The 21,350-nt window shown below is 41.3% G+C and overlaps 2 protein-coding genes across 2 annotated transcripts; both read left to right on the top strand.

The window, feature by feature from the left end:
• Positions 1 to 236: 236 nt before the first annotated feature.
• Positions 237 to 2,549, top strand: ADAM29 (ADAM metallopeptidase domain 29). Its single transcript, XM_070416943.1, has one exon. It carries the CDS (start codon positions 237 to 239, stop codon positions 2,547 to 2,549), a length of 2,313 nt encoding a protein of 770 aa, XP_070273044.1.
• A 14,050-nt stretch (positions 2,550 to 16,599) lies between these two features.
• Positions 16,600 to 18,859, top strand: LOC139011781 (disintegrin and metalloproteinase domain-containing protein 20-like). Its single transcript, XM_070417260.1, is given in 2 exon segments — positions 16,600 to 16,674; positions 16,676 to 18,859. Coding segments are annotated over 2 exon segments (2,259 nt in total).
• Positions 18,860 to 21,350: the final 2,491 nt, after the last annotated feature.

Below are 21,350 nucleotides of genomic sequence, written 5' to 3' on the forward strand. Positions count from 1 at the left end.
TCTTCACCAAGCCGTGTTATTACCACCCATTCACATGTTGCTTTTTGTTTTACTTATAGTCCTGATGTTCTTCTAATGATTCAACTTTGCCAGAAGACTAATCCTTCCTAATTAGCCCTGCACATTGACCAGCTGAGAATAAGGATGGAGACCATCCATGACTCAGCCCTGCCTGCCTTGGTCTCTGTTTCCATAATGGTAGCTTCATAATTACTACAATTGAAACCCTGTTGTACATGAGGATCATGCTCCTACTACACTGGCTTGGGGTGTTTCTGTCCTTTTCTGGGAACACTTCGGCTGAGCACCCTCAACATCATAGTCCTCCAGAAGTGGTGATTCCCTTGAAAATAACAAGCAATGGCCTTAGCATGAAGTTTCCAGGCTGGCTCTGTTATGGTATGCATTTTGGGGGTGAAAGACACATTATCTACATGAAGGTCAAGAAGCATCTGCTGTCCAGACACTTTCCAGTGTTCACCTACAGCGATCAAGGTGCTCTCCTTGAGGACCAGCCTTTTGTTCAGAATGACTGCTATTATCATGGTTATGTGGAGGGGGACCCAGAATCCCTGGTTGCCCTCAGTACCTGTTTTGGTGGCTTTCGAGGCTTGTTACAGATAAATGACATTGCTTATGAAATTAAGCCCATGATTTTTTCTTCCAAATTTGAACATCTGGTATATAAAATGGACAGAGAGGACACTGAATCCCAAACCATGAAATCTGGCTTTATGCAAGAGGAAACTGTACAGCAATTTGAGTTTCAAGAGATTGGTAGTTCTACTCTGAAGCAAAGTTCATATGAAGGCTGGTGGCCCCACAGTTACTTTATTGAAATAGTAGTGGTAGTTGACAATACTCTCTATCTCCAAAGTAACAAAAATGTCTCAATAGTGCAGGAAGACCTATATGTTATGGTGAATATAGCAGATTCTATTTATGAGGAAATAGGTCTTAAGGTTTTATTGTTTGGCATGGAGGTGTGGACTAAAGAAAATCCCATTGAAGTAGATGATGTAAAGAGATCTCTGAGAATATTTTGTCGTTGGAAAGCTGCAAACCTTTATTCCCGCCTGCCACATGATACTGCACATCTTCTAATACATAAGACATTAAGAGGAATGAGTGGTTTAGGCTATGTTTCAGGACTCTGTAGAACAAGCCATAGTTGTGCAATTATTACTTTTACAAGAAAGCCTGTGGGCCTTATGGGAATTGCAATGGCTCATCATATTGGTCATAATTTGGGTATGTTTCATGATCGTATTTTGTGTACTTGTGGAAAATATAAATGTATAATGCATAATGATAACCCACCAATAACTAAATTTAGCAATTGTAGTTATGCTTTTTTATGGGATTATTCCTTACGTCAGACAAAATGCTTGCTCTACACCATATACACAAGTGACATATTTAACCGAAAACGCTGTGGGAATGGTGTTGTTGAAGATGAAGAGGAGTGTGACTGTGGACCTTTGCAGCAATGCTCAAAAGATGCCTGCTGTCTGTCAAACTGCAGTCTCAGTTCGGGGTCTAATTGTGCTTATGGGCTTTGTTGCAAGGACTGCCAGTTCTTACCATCAGGGGATGTGTGTAGGAAGGAAATCAATGAATGTGATCTTCCAGAATGGTGCAATGGAACATCCCATATGTGCCCAGATGATGTATATGTGGAGGATGGAATTCCCTGTAATGAAAGTGCTTACTGCTACGAAAAGAGATGTAATGATCGCAATTTACAGTGTAAGCAGATTTTTGGCCAAAAGGCAAAGAATGCAAGTTACAGTTGCTACACAAGAATAAACACTCTAGGTGACCGGTTTGGTCACTGTGGTACCCAAAACTTTTCATATATAAAATGTAATATGTCGGATGTCTTGTGTGGGAGGATTCAGTGTGAGAACATAACTGAAATTCCCCTTTTAACAGATCATTCTACTGTGCATTGGACTTATTACAATGGTGTCGACTGCTGGGGTACTGACTCCCACATTGGGATGACCACACCTGATATAGGTGCAGTGAAAGATGGCACAGAGTGTGGTGAAGAACACCTCTGCATCCATAGGAAGTGTGTCCATATATCTTCCTTGGACAGTAATTGTTCACCTACATTCTGTAATCGAAGGGGAATCTGCAACAATAAACATCACTGCCATTGCAACTATCTATGGGACCCTCCCAACTGCCTAATACAAGGCCATGGAGGTAGTATTGACAGTGGTCCACCCCCTAGGAGAAAGAAGATACAGAAGATTTACGTCTTAATGTTTTCACTTTTTTGGTTGTTAGTTTTATTATGTTGTCTTTTTTGTCTTTGTATGAAGAGAACACCAAAGAAAAAAGAGCAAATTGTTCAGCCTCAACCTCAAATGAAGCCACAAGCAAAGCCAAATATTCCACCTCCACAACGGACACCCTCACAGAATATTCCACCTCCACAACGGACACCCTCACAGAATATTCCACCTCCACAACGGACACCCTCACAGAATATTCCACCTCCACAACCAAGACCCTCAGGACCAGGTCCACAACCATAGCCAACCTAAATGTTATTTTCCCAGAGTCAACATGGGAAACAAAAGCAATCAGTACCCAAAAAATGTATCCAAACAGGTATTCATTAAAAATGGTAATTTCTAGAATGTTTCTAATTACTCTTTTTTTTTTATTATTTTAAACAATTAGAAGATTTTTTTTTTTTACCTACAATTTGTTTCTTGATATTTTCTGGAAATGGCATGGCACATGGATGGTGTACCAGTTTTTCAGTTACTACTTCTCAGCTCCAAAGCCCCTTCCCATTTTGTCCCCTGCAATAGGAAGAATGAATGGGCATTTGGAAATCTGGGAGATCTGTTTGCTTCCTGTATGTTAATGTTACCTGAATAACAGATTTTACACTTATAGTTATACTTAGGTTCAATATCCTTTTGTAAAAAATTCACTCCATACCAACCTCATTGTCAGCCTGAGAGATATCAGCATAGCTGTTTAATGTTACTTTCAGAGTGCTGAGTCCTCTTTGAACTCTCTAGCAATATCCCAAATCTTCTGCATCAGCTTAGCAATACCTACTGTCAGAGTTATGAGTCTCAGATCTATAGGCCAGCCCTATAGTCCTATCTATAATAATAAAAGTGTAATATGCAAATAGACTGAATGGCCAAACAGCAGAATGACTGACCATCTGGATGACCACTCTATGACATGCACTGGTGCCAGGCCAGCCAAGGTGGGTGCAATGTGATTGGTGGGGGGGGCCCACCATCACCCCATGATCACCCTGCAGAGGGAGGCCCAGGCCACTGGCCAGTGGAGCTATCAATCAGGGGGCTCCTTGATCACCCTAAAGAGGGAGGCCCAGGCCACCCTCTGCAGGGCGATTGATCAGGGGGCTCTGCAGAACCGGGGAGCCAGGGGTGTGTGGAGGTGGAGTGGGCAGTGCCAGGCCAAGGTAGGTGTGGGTGGGGGGCGGGTCTACAAGGCAGCTGGGGCTGCAAGGGCCTATCTTTGCACGAATTTCATGCATCAGGTCTCTAGTCTATATATATAAAAGCCTAAGCAACTGGCCGAGTGGCCAACCAGCCCGTAGCTATGACATGCACTGACCACCAGGAGGCAGACATTCAATGCAGGAGCAGAAACCACAGGCATGGAAACATGGAACAGACTGGTGAATCTCAGAGGGAAGGGGTTCGGGGGGAGGGCGGGAAGAGATTAACCAAAGATCTTATATGCAAACTAGAGGCCCGATGCACAGATTCATGCATTGGTGGGTTCCTTCCGGCTGGTCTGTGGGGATCAGGCCACAACCAGCTCTCTGACATCCCCTGACGGGAACTGGATTGTGAGAGGGCACAGGCCAGGCCAAGGGACCCCACCAGTGTATGAATCTGTGCACCGGGTCTCTAGTAGATTCATATAACCCTAACCTTTTCCCTTTGTTCCTCAATTCCATGAATGAAATTACTCTCTTATACTTAGTATTTCATGGTTACTAACCAGCTAATAGCACATTGTCTTCCTTAACTTGTTTGTTCTTCAATACCTGTTTTCCCAATTCCTTATATTTAATTCTGTCCCTCTAAAACATGTTTTCTATCACTAATGTGTTTTCTCTTTTCTGTCTGAATTGTGATTGTTACAATACTGATCTTAGAATAATAATAAAAAAAAGCAAGAAGGAGAAAGCATCAAAAGTTTTTGTTTGAGTTTTTCCTTACCACTTTACCATCTTAGGAAAGTTACTTGAATTTACAGCAAGTTTCCAACAAAATAAGAAAAGAAAAGATGACAATAGCAGTTATCTCCCAATTTCTGAGTTTCTTTGGTTTTAAAATTAGATAAAAAAGAAAATACTTCCAAGTCTAGGTAAGCCTTGGTAGATAAGTGACTTTTCTGAAAACAAGTATACAATGTCAAATTTTTAAAATTTATACTTTGAAAGTATCAGAGAGTTGTGGAAGACATGAAAATTTGAAGACTTAAAAATTACAGAGAAGGGAAAACAAGCTGAATTATTAGTACTTTTTCCTCCTGGAACAAAAATGACTGTTCCCTGGGATGTGTTAATGCTGAATATACTAGTAAATTAAGGATCAAGCTTGGCCCATACAGTGTGTCTCTGTTAAAGAGAGAGAAGCCAGAAAACATCTTAGTTTATAGAAGAGTACTAGATTGATGTTAGACACATAAGGGCATCAAATTCAAAGTTAGTTTTTCCTACACATTTGTTGAGTTTAGGTCCTCTGTGGGAAGCTGGTAAGAAAGGTGAAAAGTTTTAAAGGCAGAAATATCTAGAATCTGTTGTACCTAGTGGAAAGGGGCTTGCCTCAAAGATATGTATTGTTTTCCATTTAAAACATTTGCCTGATTTTGAAAGAGCTTGGAATAGATGCTTGAGAATTGAGTTTTTCAAGATTTGAGTATCCATATGTAGTCACCATTATTTTTCAAAGCTGAGAAAATAGAGGTACATGGGCTCTCAATAGAAAGTATATTTAGGTATATGTGTTTTACTAAAATTACACTATTTTATGACCAAACTCAATTCCTAATTGTACTGAAGTTGTCACTAAGTATTGTACCCAGAAATTTTTTGGCCAAAATAAGAAAACAACAACAAAGATAGTAAAAGAGGAGTGAGAAGCCATCTAAAAGATCATCCAAGGGGGTAAAAGAAGATAATAAACAAAAAATCCCTATGATTACTCTCTTAGAAAGACTGAAAGAAAAATGAACAAACTATGTGAAAGAATGTAGAGTCTTTTAACCAGAAAATTAACATTTATGTAGTTATCAAATACATAATCTAGAGCTTAAAAATAAAATATCTAAATTCAGGAAATCAGTAAACAATTTGAATTATAGGCTGCATTGTGTGAAGAAAAGTCAGTGACAAATATCAATTACTGACACACATTAGAAAAATGTTAAATATAGGATATTACATATGGAGCATGTTACTAAACCTGAAATCATTAGAGTCCCAGCAGAGGAGAAGGAAAAGAATTAAAAAGAAGTAATAGTTCTGACTATTGGTTAGAGAGTCAGTCCACACACCGAAGGGTCTAGGGTTCGATTCCCAATCAAGGGCACCACTCTGAGTTGTGGGTTCACTCCTTGTCACCGGTTTATATAATGGCTGATACTTCCCAAAAGTATATAAACATATTATCCCACTACTTCAAGAAAAGAATTTCTAGCCCTAGCCAGCTTGGCTCAGTGGATAGACCATTGGCCTGAGAACTGAAGGATCACGGGTTTGATTCCGGTCAAGGGCATATGCCTGAGTTGCGGGATCGATCCCCAGTAGGGGGTGTGCAGGAGGCAGCCTATCAATGATTCTCTCTCATCATTGATGTTTCTATCTCTCTCCCTCTCCCTTCCTTTCTGAAATCAATAAAAATATATATTAAAAAGAAAAAAAAGAAAAGAATTTCTAGCAGGATAAATATATATATATATATATATATATATATATATATATATATATATAGTAAAACTGTTGGAATATGTAATCTATACTAAAAAAAGGGTAATATGCTAATTAGACTGGGTTGACCGGACATCTTCTGAATGTCTGACTTCCTTCCAGACAAAGCTACAGTGGCAGGGACCGAGGCAGATGCGGTTAGGGCTAATCAGGCCAGCAGGGGAGCAAGCAGTTAGGGGCAATCAGGCCGGCAGGGGAAGGGAGTTAGGAGGCAATCAGGCTGGTAGAGGAGGGCAGTTGTGGGTGATCAGGCTGGCAGGGGAGGGCAGTTGGAGGTGATCAGGCCTGCAGGGAAATGGTTAGGGGGCAATCAGGCAGGCAGGCAGAGGCGGTTAAGGGCCAGCAGTCCTAGCTTGTGAGAGGGATGTCTGACTACAGGTTAGGCTTGATCCCGCAGGGGTCCCAGATTAGAGAGGGTGCAGGCCGGGCTGAGGGACACCCCCTCCCCATGCATGAATTTCATGCACCAGGCCTCAAATACTTTAGTTAGGAACAAAAAAGCAAAGACACTGAGAAATCTTAAGAGCGGTCTGAGATAAAATATTCATATCTTAAAAAGAATGACATAAGATAGATGACTGACCTCCATAAAATAGTTGAATGCAGAAAACCATGGCATAACATATTTACTTGATCATTGCCAAGAGATCAGCACTCTAAGAAATACTAATGTTTCTTTCTCAATCAGGAGAAACCTTTTTTTTAAAAAATATATTTTATTGATTTTTTACAGAGAGGAAGGGAGAGGGAAAGAGAGTTAGAAACATCGATGAGAGAGAAACATCGACCAGCTGCCCCCTGCACACTCCCTACTGGGGATGTGCCCGCAACCAAGGTACATGCCCCTGACCGGAATTGAACCTGGGACCCTTGAGTCCACAGGCCAACACTCTATCCACTGAGCCACACCGGTTAGGGCTTAGGAGAAACCTTTTATCAGAAAAAAAAATGCATGTGCAGGTGGGTGTGAAGCATACAAAAAGGAGTAAATATGTGGGTAAAATAATTAAAATTAACTCTTTAAAATAATACTAATAGTATATTATCCTATATAATAAAGAGCTAATATGCAAATAGTCATAACATCCTCACACTATCATGCTGTAACAGTTCAGACACTTAACACTGGGGAGAGAGGAATGGGAACCAGCCAGGCTGCAGAACAGGAGAGGGACAAGCCGCCCACCCCATGTTCCCAGGAACCAGTGGCTGAGTCTGCTCCTGTGGCCCGGGAGAGGAACAAGCCGCCTGCCCTGCGGTCCTGGGTGCCTGTGGCTGCGGCCCAGGTGAAGCTGCCCACCCATGGTCCCCTGTGGCTGTGGCCAGCCTGGGAGAAGCCAGCCTGGGTCCTGGGTGCCTGTGGCCGGCCAGAGGGAGGGAAGCCCAGGTCCTGGGTGCCTGTGACTGACCAGAGGAGGGAATCCTGGGTCCCTGGTGCAGGGCAAGGCAGAGGTCGTTGGGAGTGATCAGGCAAGCAGGGGAGCAGTTAGGGGTCATCTGGCTGATAGGGGAGCAGTTAGGGGCAATCAGGCAAGCAGGCAGAGGTAGTTAGGGGTGAACAGGCAGGCAGGCAAGCGAGCAGTTAGGAGCCAGTGATCCCGGATTACAAGAGGCACTTGGACATCCCCCAAGGGGTCCCAGATTGGAGAGGGTGCAGGCCGGGCTGAGGGACTCTCCCCACCCCCATGCACAAATTTCATGCACTAGGCCTCTAGTCTATACTAATAAAAGGGTAATATGCTAATTAGACTGGATAGACCAGGCGTATTCTGGACAACCTTCCAGAATGACCAGTGGGTGGGGGGCGAGAGCCTGCGCCACCAGGCCAGCCATGGTGGTCCCAATGACCCCCCTTCCACAGAGGTGGCATGGTAGAGATGGCGGTGTGGGAGAGGCGGAGGCGCTGGAGAGGCCTGGTCCAATGTTACTGCCTCTTCTGCAGAAGCAGCAACAGAGGCAGGGGGACAGGAGGTGGCACGGTCCTGGAGCCTCTGCAGAGGCTGGACAGGGTGCGACCTGCAGTGCCTCAACCTTTCACAGCCCTTCCCCCGGCCGACCTGGCCCCAGATCGACCCCCACCCACCAGTGAGTGGGGGGCGGGGCCAGCGCTAAGAAGCAGTGAGCCCAGCTGAACCACTGAGTCCTGGCTGGCTTGCTCAGTTGATTAGAACAGTTTGTGGACCACTGGTGGTCTGTGAAGTCCGAAAGCTTGGCAACCGCTGGGTTAGAGCATTCTCCTTTACACCAGAAAAGTTGTGGATTTGATCCCAGTTAGGGCACACACATAGGTTGTGGGTTTGACGTCCAGCTGAAGCATGTACAGGAAGCAATATGTTTCTCTATCACATCGATGAATCTCTCTCTCTCTCTCTCTCTCTCTTTCAAATCAATAAAAGCATATCCTTGGGTGAGGATTTAAAAAAAGGTGAAGGGATGGAGAAGTAGAGATTGTTATTTACAAAACAGTCATGGGTAAGTAAAGTACAGCATAGGGAGTATAGTCAGTAATCTATACTAATAAAAGTGTAATATGGTAATTAGACCAGACAGCCAAATGACTTCCTGGATGTCATTCCAGACGTCCTTCTGGACAAAGCTGCGGTGGCAGAGGCTGAGGCAGAGGCGGTTAGGGGTAATCAGGCAGGCAGTAGAACAGTTAGGGGCAATCAAGCTGGTAGGGGAGCAGTTAGCAGTGATCAAGCAGGCAGGCAGGCAAGTGGTTAGGAGCCAGCGGTCCTGGATTGCCAAGAGGAATGTCTGACTGCTGGTTTAGGCCCAATCCCGCAGGAGTCCAAGATTGGAGAGGGTGCAGGCCTGCTGAGGGACCCCTCCTCCCGTGCATGAATTTCATGCACTGGGCCTCTAGTGGATATGCTAGAGACCCGATGCATGAAATTCATGCACTTGGGAGGATCCCTCAGTCGGACTTGCACCCTTTTGCAGTCCAGGAGCCCTCAGAGGATGTCTGATTGACAGCTTAGGCCTGCTCCACACAGTTGGACATCCTTAGCGCTGCTGCAGAGGCAGGAGAGGTTCCTGCCACCGCCACTGCACTCACCAACTGTGAGCCTGGCTTCTGATATGTTGTTGTCTATGGATTCTTCTAAGATTTTGATGGTTTCCTGTCTTATGTTTAAGTCCTTTATCCATTTTGAGTTTATTTTTGTGTATGGTGCAAATTAGTGGTCTAGTTTCATTTTTTTGCTTGTATCTGTCCAATTTTCCCAACACCATATATTGAAGAGACTGTCTTGACTCCATTGTATGCTCTTGCCTCCTTTGTCTAATATCAATTAACCATATGGCTTGGGTCGATTTCTGCATTCTCCATTCTGTTCCATTGGTCTATATGTCTGTTCTTGTGCCAGTACCAGGCAGTTTTAAGAACAGTGGCTTTGTAATATAATTTTATATCTAGTATTGTGATCCTTCCAACTTTGTTCTTCTTTCTCAGGATTGCTGCAGCTATTCAGGGTCTTTTTTAAATTCCATATGAATTTTTGGAGAGTTTGTTCTAGGTCTGTGAAATATACCAGTATGGTATTTTAATGGGGATTGCACAGAATCTATAGATTGCTTTGGGTAGTATGGACATTTTAATGATATTGATTCTACCAATCTATGAACATGATATATTCTTCCATTTGTTTATGTCTTCATCTATCTCTTTTTTTTAACATCCTGTAGTTTTCCATACTGTTTTTAAATATATTTTTATTGGTTTCAGAGAGAAAGAGAGAGGAGAAGAGAGATCGAAGCATCAATTATGAGAAAAAAATTATTGATTGGCTGCTTCCTTGATGCACCATCCTGCAACCCAGTCATGTGCCCTGACTGGGAATAGAACTATGAACTGGTTCATAGGTCAACACGCAACCACTGAGCCATGCCTGAGAGGCTTACCACTGTTTATTAACATAGTATTGTAAGATGTTGCAAGAGCTTGTTAACATAATAAAAAAGTAAATAAAAAGTTATACATGTTAGAAATTATGAAATAAGGCTGATTCTATTTACAGATGACTTGATGCTCTATGAAGAAAATCTGAAAGAATCAACAATAACTCCTGAAACAAATCAGTGGTTATGCCAACTTTGAAGAATATAAGATTAATGTACAAAAGTCGGTCACTTTCAACAACTGAAATTTGAAATTAAAAAAATACCATTTACACTAGTACCTTAGAAATGAAATTACAATGCATAAATATAATAACATAGATAACACCTTTTAACCCAAGGTAAAACATGAAAAAGGATGAAATAAGTAATCAATTATTATGAGGAAAAGAAAGCTACTTAGTTCACTAAAGTTGGCCAAACAAATCATTTTTCATTTTAGGAATAGATCCTAAAAATATTCTAGGATCTGAAATTTTTTACGTTAAACGTCAATATTTTCTTAAATGTATCTCTCCTCCTCTATCCAATAACAAGATAATTAAATTTTGCTATCCAGCCATTAAATTAAACCAAAGACATTGCCAGGTTTGAACTGCATCACCTAAAATTCATATGTTGAAGTCAAACACCAAGTACCTCAGAAAATGTTCTTATTTGGGAATAAGGTCATTGCAGACATGGAATTGGGTGGGCCTGAATTCAATATGACTGATGTTCTATTTAAAGTGGCAAATTTGGGCAGGGGAAGAGAATCATGTCAAAATTGAATCATACAGCATAAGGAAAGGATCTATCGGAAGCCAGAAGAAAAGTCTAGAATAAATCTTCCCCTGGTATCTTTAGAGAGAGTAAGGCATTGTGGATGCTGATTTTGGAATTCTATCCTCTAGAATTGTCAGGCAATAAGTCTCTGTGGTGCTTTATTATAGCAGTACTAAAAACCAACAGAGAGAATAACACAGTCATAGCTCTAAGTAGATTCTTTAGAAACTAGTTGTGATGAAAGCCAGAAAGTGAAAAATTCCACGAGGGGAAAAAAATGCAGATTTGGAATGGACTTACTAAACTGGAGGGAAAATAGAAAGACACTGGCAGGTATCCAGAGGGCAGACATTACCTGTCTCTGACCCACAGGTAAACTCTCAAGGATAATGAATTACTAACCTTGCTTCCTTGGTTTACCTCAGTCAACTTGCTGAATATAATTCTGCCTATATTTTACACTGTCAGCCAGTCAATTTACCTATTAAGCTTATTTTCACTCTAGTTTTTACTCACCTCCCTCTTCTGCTAAATTTCCTTTTCCTTTTCCTACTGACAATGGTTTTCTTAAGAAATGAAATATATTTCTGTGCAGATATGAAATGTCTCTGTGTTATTTCATTGACCTTAGAGAGAAAATTACTGATGATTAATGATGTCTGGATTCTTTGTAAAATATTCTACAGGTTCAACCTCTTTCTGGAACTTGACATACTTGAACTACAGTATGGTTCATTGTTGAGGAAATAATCTGGGATCAAGGCAACAGTTTAACCAACATTACTGAAGCTAAATTGTTTATACTGGAGGAAGCACATAGGATTGGAGATTAGTCGCATTTATTCCTATTGAGTAGCTAGAAGTAAAGTTTGATGGAGATGGTAGAGTCACAATGAGGAGGAACTCTAACCAGTTGCCATGGTATGTAGCACTGGGAGAGTTTTGCTGCTAGGTAACTACATCTAGAATTTAATCAATCCAGAAACTAAAAGGGGGTGGCATTTATATTTCACCTTGTCATGTGAGGTCTCACAGGAAAATACAAACCATCAATGAGTGTGTCTTTAGCTAAAAAGGACCTTGGGAACCATTAATTTTTCTGCTGGTAAGTCACTCAAGAATTTGTGTAAAGGAAAGAAGCAGTAGGATTTGTGTGTGCATGAACACACACACACACACACACACACATGCACAGACAAGAGTCTTTACCAAGTATTCACATCCTGAGAAGGATCTCTGAGACCTATTATTTCCTATTAATATCTTTTACTTGGATGAAAGGAACAAAATTGTGCTCAAATAGATTGTTATTCATATTTTGGAAAAGTATGACTAGGCTATGAATAATAGTGAGAAGGGAGGTGGTAATTAAGGTACAAATAATGGCCAATTTGACAAAACTGTGAGGATATAAAAAGGAATTTATCAATTGTATTATACATATATTAGTATGTATCGTAATGTTCAGTCAGCAATAGACAATGGTGTTACTGGAAGGAAGAAGTACTATGGGTTAGACGGATGTTACTTAAATGTGTTTATATTTTATTATATTCTTAGGAAGAAGAACAATTTTTAGCTGCTGGGGCTGACCAGCAGACCCTGAGTGACAGATGAATGATTACTCTGACACAGGATTGCTGTGAAAGAGAGGGCTAAGAGACTGCCTGTCTAAAGGAACCAGACAGCCGAAACCGGTTTGGCTCAGTGGATAGAGCATCGGCCTGCGGACTGAAAGGTCCCAGGTTCGATTCCGGTCAAGGGCATGTACCTGGGTTGTGGGCACATCCCCAGTACGAGGTGTGCAGGAGGCAGCTGATCGATGTTTCTCTCAACTCTCTATCTCTCTCCCTTCCTCTCTGTAAAAAATCAATAAAATATATTAGAAAAAAATAAAGTAAAATAAAGGAACCAGACAGCCTTGATAGCCTACCTCTTCAGGCTTTTATTGTAACAGCAGTTTGAGATAAAGTTTATCTTTTAGATACAATCAGTAGGGTAAGTACTCTTGGGAGGACACATGTATCTGCAGTGTCTTTTAGGCAAGAACACTTAAATATTAAGCATAAAGATCCTGGTAAACACCTGGGAGCTCAGACTTGTTTGGAAAAGTCAAGGCAGGGTCTGCTGCCTTCGGCAAGGTCCTCCTAGAGACCCCCGACCTTTTAGAGATTCCTTCTTAAAGACTTTCCAACCAAGTCTCCTGTGCTCTCCCACATTTAGCACCATGTAAAATGGAATGAAATCAAACTAGAAGGGTAGCAATTGCAGATGGGAGTATATGAAAGACAAAATAAAATACCTTCAGTATGCAAAGGAAATAAATAATCCCAAAGGGATGGAGGAAGTCTTTGGGGGATGGGATACTATTTTCTCATGAGGCACAAACATCTGAATCCCCACATTTTTAGGATTGCAAGATAATTTTCAATTTCAGTCTTCATGTAGATGTGCTTATGTCATAAGCTTGTATGAAAAATAGAAATACAAAAATATTTGCCTCAATAATACAAACATATTAGCACATCTTTATGCAAATGAGAAGTCTGGTACAAGCACAATGCCTTTTGACAATATTGATTTGTTACTTTCTTCTGTGAACAAAATATTAATAAAACCACATAATGTTAAGACACTGTGCTACACACTTGGGAAACCTAAATGAATAATGGAGGCCTAAATAAATGAATGGTCTTGAGCACAAATTTAGACAGAGTGGTTGGGGCAAAAATACACATTAGAAATTTGTCAAATTGCATTCAATAATTTGCATATCCATGCCAACTTTTATTTACAGCATGAATATCCACAGTCAACATAAGATCATTAAATAGTGAGAGCACTTAAAGTAAGAACATCAGCAACCCCTGTACAAGTAGAATAAAAGACAGGAAAGTGAAATATGCTACGAGGGACCTAAAACAAACTGATCAAATCCACTTCCCATAGTAGATAATATAAAAATGAAAAATGCCTAATTGAGGTCCTTTCATATCCTGGATGATGTACTCATTCTGCGTGATTTTCAAAAAATCTTCATTTATCACACCTTGACATCTTTTTTCTGGAATCATTTTTTCTGTTACTCATAAAGTCTTCATTTCTATGTTCACACTTTCCATAGAAAAATTTTTTTCCTACTTATTTCTATTAAACCTATGTGTCAACAGTGATAAAAAAATTAACAAATTAGTTAATTTACCTCTTTTTACTTATGTACACATGTTTGTGTAATTAAAATAAAGTATGTATGAAAAGTTTAATTTCACAACAAATTTTTCTTTATGTATTACTGTAATTGTAAATTTATACTGAATGGGTCTAATAAATGCATGCATTCACCAGTCACCATGAGTTAACAAATGCATACAGCTGAGGCATGGCTTAGTTCACATTGGAATATCGGCTGGCATGTGTTAAAACTACTGCAGAAAGTCACTCCAAGTGCCAATAGAACCAATTACCACATGTAATATAGTGTGATCATGTGCTAATCATTAGCCAAACACTGTTTACAAGCAATGACTCTCAAATTTAAATATGTAGACTACTGCTGTCGATACGTAATATTCATTTCTATTGATGAAATTACTACAGTGTTTTTTCCCAACATATGGCCTATTCATTAAAATTTGTTTAAAATAACAGTGAATTAATAACAAAGTTTTAACCTATTGGTTTAATTATAAGCAAATCTTGGTTTAAAATAGTTAAAATTAACAAGATGTTAATTTTCACATATGACACGTGGGTCAGAAATTTTGTCTGTTAAATTCAAAATCCTTTAAATCAAGGTCTGCAAAATCAAAGGTTTACTGTACTGCATTTACTGATGCTGCCATCTTGATGTAAATTCTTGGCTTCAATTCCTTATTTGTAGAATTGGATTTCCTTTCAATCTTAAATAATAAATTATTTGGTCACTTTGCACAAGAAAAATATTTTAAACTACTTCCATATATTATTATTTTTCTTATTGTATCTAATATACAGGGGTGGGCAAAAATAGGTTTACAGATGTTAGTGTAAAACTCAGAGCTTATTCTTATAAAGTTATATAAATGTTTTACTTTACTCTCATTCTCTACAACCACATCAGAAATACAACTATATGAAAGAAAAACAATCATTCTGATCCACATGAAATATAGCTTAACAGAAATCCTACCATTAAGGATATAAGGAAGCCACTGACCTTGGTAGGAGGGGCAGAGACACTGCACAGGCTGGCTGGCCCCATATGCATGTGTGGCAGATAAAACTTCCCTAACTGGGTGAAGGAAATAGAATACAAATCCAGGAAGTGCGGAGAGTTCCAACTAAGATGAACCCAAAGAATCTCACACCAAGACACATCATAATTAAAATTCAAAAGGTTAAAGACATATGGATCTTAAAAACAGCAAGAGAAAAGCAGTTACCTACCTATAAGGGAGCTCCCATAAGACTGTCAGCTAATTTCTCAACAGAAACTTCATGCCAAAAGGAATAACAAGAAATATTTAGAGTGATGAAAAGCAAAGACCTGCAATCAAGATTACTCTGCCCAGCAATGATATCATTTAGAATTGAAGGACATATAAACAACTTCCAGGAAAGGAAAGAGTTAAAAGAGTTCATCATCACCACCAAAGCAGTATTACATGACATGTTAAAGGGGAAGAAAGAAGAAAGAAGAAGAAGAAGAAGAAGAAGAAGAAGAAGAAGAACAACAACAACAACAACAACAACAACAACAGCAGCAGCAGCAGCAGCAACAACAACAGCAACAACAAGAACAAGAAGAACAAGAACAAGAAAGGATTAAAAATATGAACAATAAAATGTCAATAATTACATATCTATGGACAATTGCATCTACCTCCCCTCAGGAAAAAAAAAACCCACACCCACAAAATAGAGAAACAAGCAGAACAGAAACTATCTCAGAGGTATAAAGAACATTTTGGTGGTTATCAGACCAGAGGAGGGTTGGGGAGTTTAGTAAAAAAGTTCGAAGTGATTAAGAAGTACTAATTGGCAGTAACAGAATAGTCATGGAGATGTAAAATACAGCATAGGGAATACAGTCAATAATATTCTCATTATGTATGTATTTTGTTAGATTGGTATAAGATTTATCAGGATAATAATTTAGCATTTTATATAAGGTCTAATCATTGGGGGCACTTCTGAAACTAATTAATATTGTATGGCAGCTATAATTGAAAAATAAAAAATATTTCAAAAAATAATACAAATAAAATTGAAAATATTAATATTTATATCAATACTATAGGTATAAATAGAAACTCCCTCTCAAACATTTGATATAAGTTTACCTTTCCTTTGTTTTATACATTTATTGTGAAAATATTCAAACATGTTCATGTAGTTAGACAATAGTATCATTAATTATTAAGTGTCATTCAACCAGGTTTAAAAGGTGTTAGTCTATGACCAATGACCATTTTCTTGTACACACACAATCTCACACTGCCTTGCAATTTCTTTTTTTTTTTTTTTTAATAAATTTTTATTTACTTTAGGAGAGATAGGAATGAAGAGGGAAAAAAGAGATAGAAACATCTATGAGAGAGAAACAGTGATTGGCTGCCTCTTGCATGCCCCCTACTGGGAACGAACCCCACAACCTGGGTATGTTTCCTGACCAGGAATCGAACCAGTGACAGCTTGGTGCAAAGGACAAGAGTCAAGCAACTCAGCCACATGCACCGTGATGCCTTAAAATTTCTTAAGACAAATGAGTGAAGTGTTCTGAGACATGTCTTGAGTCAAACACTAATCCATTTTAACACTTGTCTTTTCTTCCTCCTCCACCTTGGCCTGCTCATAACCCCAAATGCTGTCCCTACTCTGCTTTTTATTTTCTCTTCCAGTGTGCTACTATGCTGGTACAAGCCTGCCAGAGAACAGATTCAAAGTCAATGCTGAATACCCAGCTCAGAGGGAACAGTGATGCTTCCTGCCTGTCCTACCGTGTGTTCACCAATGGCTGTGTATGGTGGCACTATAATGGCTATGAGTGAGGCCCTGGTGTGTGTCAAGAACACTCTCCTGTCACTCTGGCTGGCGGTAATTCTGTTCCCATATGGATGGTCCCAGGCTGTGCACTCCCAACACCATGGTACCCCAGAAGTGGTGATTCCCTTGAAGGTAGCAGGCTTTGGCATGAAGACTAGAGACTGGCTCTCTTACAGAATGCATTTTGGGGGCCAGAATCAGATCATACACATGAAGGTCAACAAGCATTTTCTGTCCAGACACTTCCGAGTGGTTACCTACTCAGACCAGGGTGCTCTCCTTGAGGACCAGCCTTTTGTAAAGAATGACTGCTACTACCATGGTTATGTGGAGGGGGACCCAGAATCCGTGGTTACCCTCAGTACCTGTTTGGGAGGTTTACAGGGCATATTACAGACAAATGACATTGTTTACGAGATAGAGCCCAAGAGACTTTCTACCACATTTGAACATTTTATATATAAAGTGGACAGTGAGAAGACACAATTGCCACCCATGAGATGTGGAGTAACAGATGAAGAAATAGCACGACAACTGAAGTTTCAGCAGAGTGCTAATTTCACTTTGATGCAGAGTGGGTATGAAGGCTGGTGGACACACAACCGGCTTCTTGAACTGGCAGTGGTGGTGGACCACAATCGCTACCTTCATCACGAAAGCAACACCACAGCTGTGCAATATGAAGTATGCTTTATTGTCAATGAAGTTGAATATTTTTTATATTCTCTAGATGTTAATGTTGTTTTAATGGGAATTGAGGTCTGGACTGAAAAAAACCCTATTCAAATAGGTTCGATAGGTAGTGTCCTGGGCACATTTTGCAATTGGAAGCAAACTAGCTTTAATAACCGCATTCCCCATGATGTTGCACATCTTTTGATAAAGCATGGCTTTGGTATTTTTGTTGGCCTAGCCTTTATTGGAACAGTATGCAACTCTTTTCATAATTGTGGAGTGGAAAGTTTAATGGACAATAATTTGAATGCTATTGCACACACTGTTTCCCATGAGATTGGTCATAATTTTGGTATGAATCATGATGACAAAACTTGTACATGTGGACATAAACACTGCATAATGTATCCAGTAAGATCAAATGGAATTAGATTCAGCAACTGCAGCTATGCTAGCTTCATGGACACTAGTGCAAGGCAAAATTGCATGTACGTTTCATCAAATACAGGGAACATCTTCACACTTGCACGGTGTGGGAACAGTGTGGTTGAAGATGGAGAAGAGTGTGACTGTGGTGCTTTACATTTGTGTTTGGAAGATCCGTGCTGTGAGTCAGACTGCACTCTCAGCCCTGGGGCTGCTTGTGCTTCTGGGCTCTGTTGCAAAGACTGCCAGATCCTGCCCACAGGCAGAATTTGTAGACAAGAGGAAAATGAGTGTGATCTCCCAGAGTGGTGCAATGGGACATCCTACCATTGTCCAGAGGATGTGTATGTGCAGAATGGGATGCCATGCAAGGGCGGTGGCTACTGCTATGAAAAGAGATGCAATATCCGTGAAGAGCAGTGTAGGAACATTTTTGGCAAAGAGGCCAAGAGTGCAAATCAGAGTTGCTACACAGAAATGAACACCCGAGGTGACCGTTTTGGGAACTGTGGTTTGATGAACGCTACATACGTAAAATGTAACAACTCAGATACCTTGTGCGGGAGGATTCAGTGTGAAAACGTGACAAAACTTCCCCTTCTGAGAGATCATTCTACTGTGCATTGGACTCAGTTCAATGACATCACCTGCTGGGGTACCGACTACCACTTCGGGATGACCATACCTGACATTGGTGATGTGAAAGATGGGACAGAGTGTGGGGCAGAACGTGTCTGCATCCAAAGGAAGTGTGTCCATAGGTCACTTCTGGTAACTGGTTGTTCACCTAAGAGCTGCAATCTGAAAGGAGTCTGCAACAACAGGCAGCACTGCCATTGCAACTCGAAGTGGGAGCCTCCCTTCTGCCTGGAAAGAGGTCATGGAGGTAGTATTGATAGTGGCCCACCTCCTGGGAGAAAAGTGAGTCAAAAGGCCAATAACCTGGGACCACTTTGGTTGATTCGTCTTATTCTTTTATTATGCTTGTTAATTTTGGGTTTTCTGACACGCAGAAGAACAGATAAGAGTGAAGAGCAGAATGTGGCACCTTCACATGAGTGAAAAGAGCAAAATGTCAAGACCTTACCTAAGGAAGAAGAGCAAGATGTTCCAATTTCATCTAAGAAAGAACAGAAAAATGTTTCACTGCGTTTTAGAAAGAAAAGCAACAATTTACAATTTCTTAAAAGAAGCCCAATTTCCCATATACTAAATTTTAGTCTCCTGGCTGTTACAGGAGAAATGTTACAGAATGTGTCACAGATCATTGACATAATGCCTGCGAACTTTTATTATTTGGGATCATAAAATATTGGCCATTAAACAACTATCAAAATATCCTAATTCCTAGAATATCACTATCTTTCATGATTTTAAATAGTGTTTAACTTTCACGGAACTAGTGTCTTTGTATTTCCTGAGCAAAAGTACAGCTAATGTGTGTTTTTAATTTGCTGTCTCAGTTCTAACCATCCTTCCCATTTGTACTCTGCTTTGTCACACAGAGAATGCAAACATAGAAATTAAATTTCTTCTTTGCCAGTCCTCTCATTTTTACTTTCTTCAATACTTGGGAATTGGGAAGCAGACTGGAAACCTGGGAAATTTTCTGATTACTATTCATGCCAGTCATGCCTCATTAACAGCTCTAGTCTTTACAAAGATAGTAACTTCCAGTCTGCACATTATTACTACTTATACTATAGGATTGTGCAAAAGTAGGTTTACAGTTGTGAGTATGCAAAACAGCGTTTAATTTATTATTTATTAATTATTGTGTTATTTTCCATACAAATGACTGTCAACCTACATTTGGCCACCTCTGATAAGAACTTACAACTTTCGGGAATAGAAAAAAGATGGCGGCTGGCAGGACAAAGGTGAGGGATAGGAAGTGAGTGAGTGAGGGGATAAAAGGAGAGTGTGTGGAGGTATGTGGTGTGTGTGTGAGTGAGTGAGTGAGGGACAGTTAAATCCGGCAGGAGCAGCAGCAGCAGGGGGTGGCAGACCAGGCTCTCTGGGACAGGGAGAGACTACCACCACTGTGGGCACTCCCCGGACTGCGAGACTCAGGCATGGATCCCACACCATGTTGAAGGGGGAGTGGCCTCTTCTAGGAACTCATCATCACCACCACCCAGACAGGCCTTGGACACTGCCCGTGGCCCACCAGCCACTCCAGCCAAAATCCTGCTGCCCCACCCACAGACTGTGGACTCGGACCTTCACCTCACCTCCAAAGGTGCACCACTCCCACATCAGTAAGTGCACTTCCCCCCGCCCCAGCGGCAGACCTCCAGAAGCCACATTCCCACGTTTCCAACATTTGCGTGTTTCTAGCACGCAGCCTTCCAGGGAACCCCACTCCATAGGCAGCTTTTGGGAGCTACTGTGAGCCCCCGCTGGGTGTGATTTTGTACAGACATGGGAGCACTGCCCCACAATAGAAATTCTGAATTCTCTCTTCTTGAATAAGTGCTCACAGACAACCCAGCTCCGCAACTTCAGCTCCCGAGCCCCTCAGAGTGCGTCTGAGCTCTGCACCGGCAAAGGCACTGCCACAGTCGCACATTTCCAACAAGCAGGCACCCTGAGCCCATCTACCTACAGGGAGCTCTGGGGAGCTGCTGTGAGCCCTGGCTGGGTGTGATCTTGGACAAACATGGACGCACTCCCCTGGCAGTAGAAATTCTGAATTAACTCATCCTGAACACCTGCCCACAGATGCCTTGATTATGCGGCTTCAGTGACAGGGCCCTTCAGAGTGCTTCAGTTCACTGGCGTGCTGGCAAAGGCACCACAGGTGCCCCTGTGAGCCGTCACTGGGAGCGCGCACCTATCCACCACAGGTGCAGCAGCAAAAACTGAGTCTTCCCACCACACAGCTGCAGAACTCTGAACACTACAGGCACACGCTTTTCTGGCACGCAGGCCTCCCAAGCCCACAGCAGCTCTTGGGCACTGCTGTGAGCCCCTGCTGGGCACGCACTTATATAAATAGGAGAACACTGCTGGGATGAAGAAACAGTGAATTCCCTCTTCTGGGATACCTGCCCACAGACACTGCAATCCCATGACGTTAGTGTCAGGGCCCTTCAGAGTGTGTCAGTACACTCTGCTGGCAAACCCACTAAGGGTGCCCCTGTGAGTTGCCACTGGAGGGTGCCCACCCCAAAACTACAGAACTCTGTACATCACAGCCATGCCTTTCCAGAGTGCACGCCTCCTGAGCCCCACCACCCCAACAGATGGTTCCTGGGTGCCACTGTGAATCCCCGCTGGGCACACATGATTTCAACCAAGGGCACAAGAAAACAAAACTTGGGACACCCCCCTCCATGGCTGCTGACTTCTAGACACCACAGTTGCGCCTTTCCAGCTCACAAGCCTACATCAAGAGAACCCAAATAGCTCAGGTAGGGAGCTATGCTAGATTATTAAGCCCAGGAGACTTGAGACGTCACACCAGTAACACCATCCTCAAAAGAACCTGGGTAGCAAAGCAAATGGATCTACAATTAAAACATTACAGCAAAACATGGGAAGACAAAAA

Source organism: Myotis yumanensis, unplaced genomic scaffold (assembly GCF_028538775.1).
Source record: "Myotis yumanensis isolate MYYU_CA2020_CCGP unplaced genomic scaffold, mMyoYum1.0.hap1 SCAF_5, whole genome shotgun sequence".
Lineage (NCBI taxonomy): Eukaryota > Metazoa > Chordata > Mammalia > Chiroptera > Vespertilionidae > Myotis > Myotis yumanensis.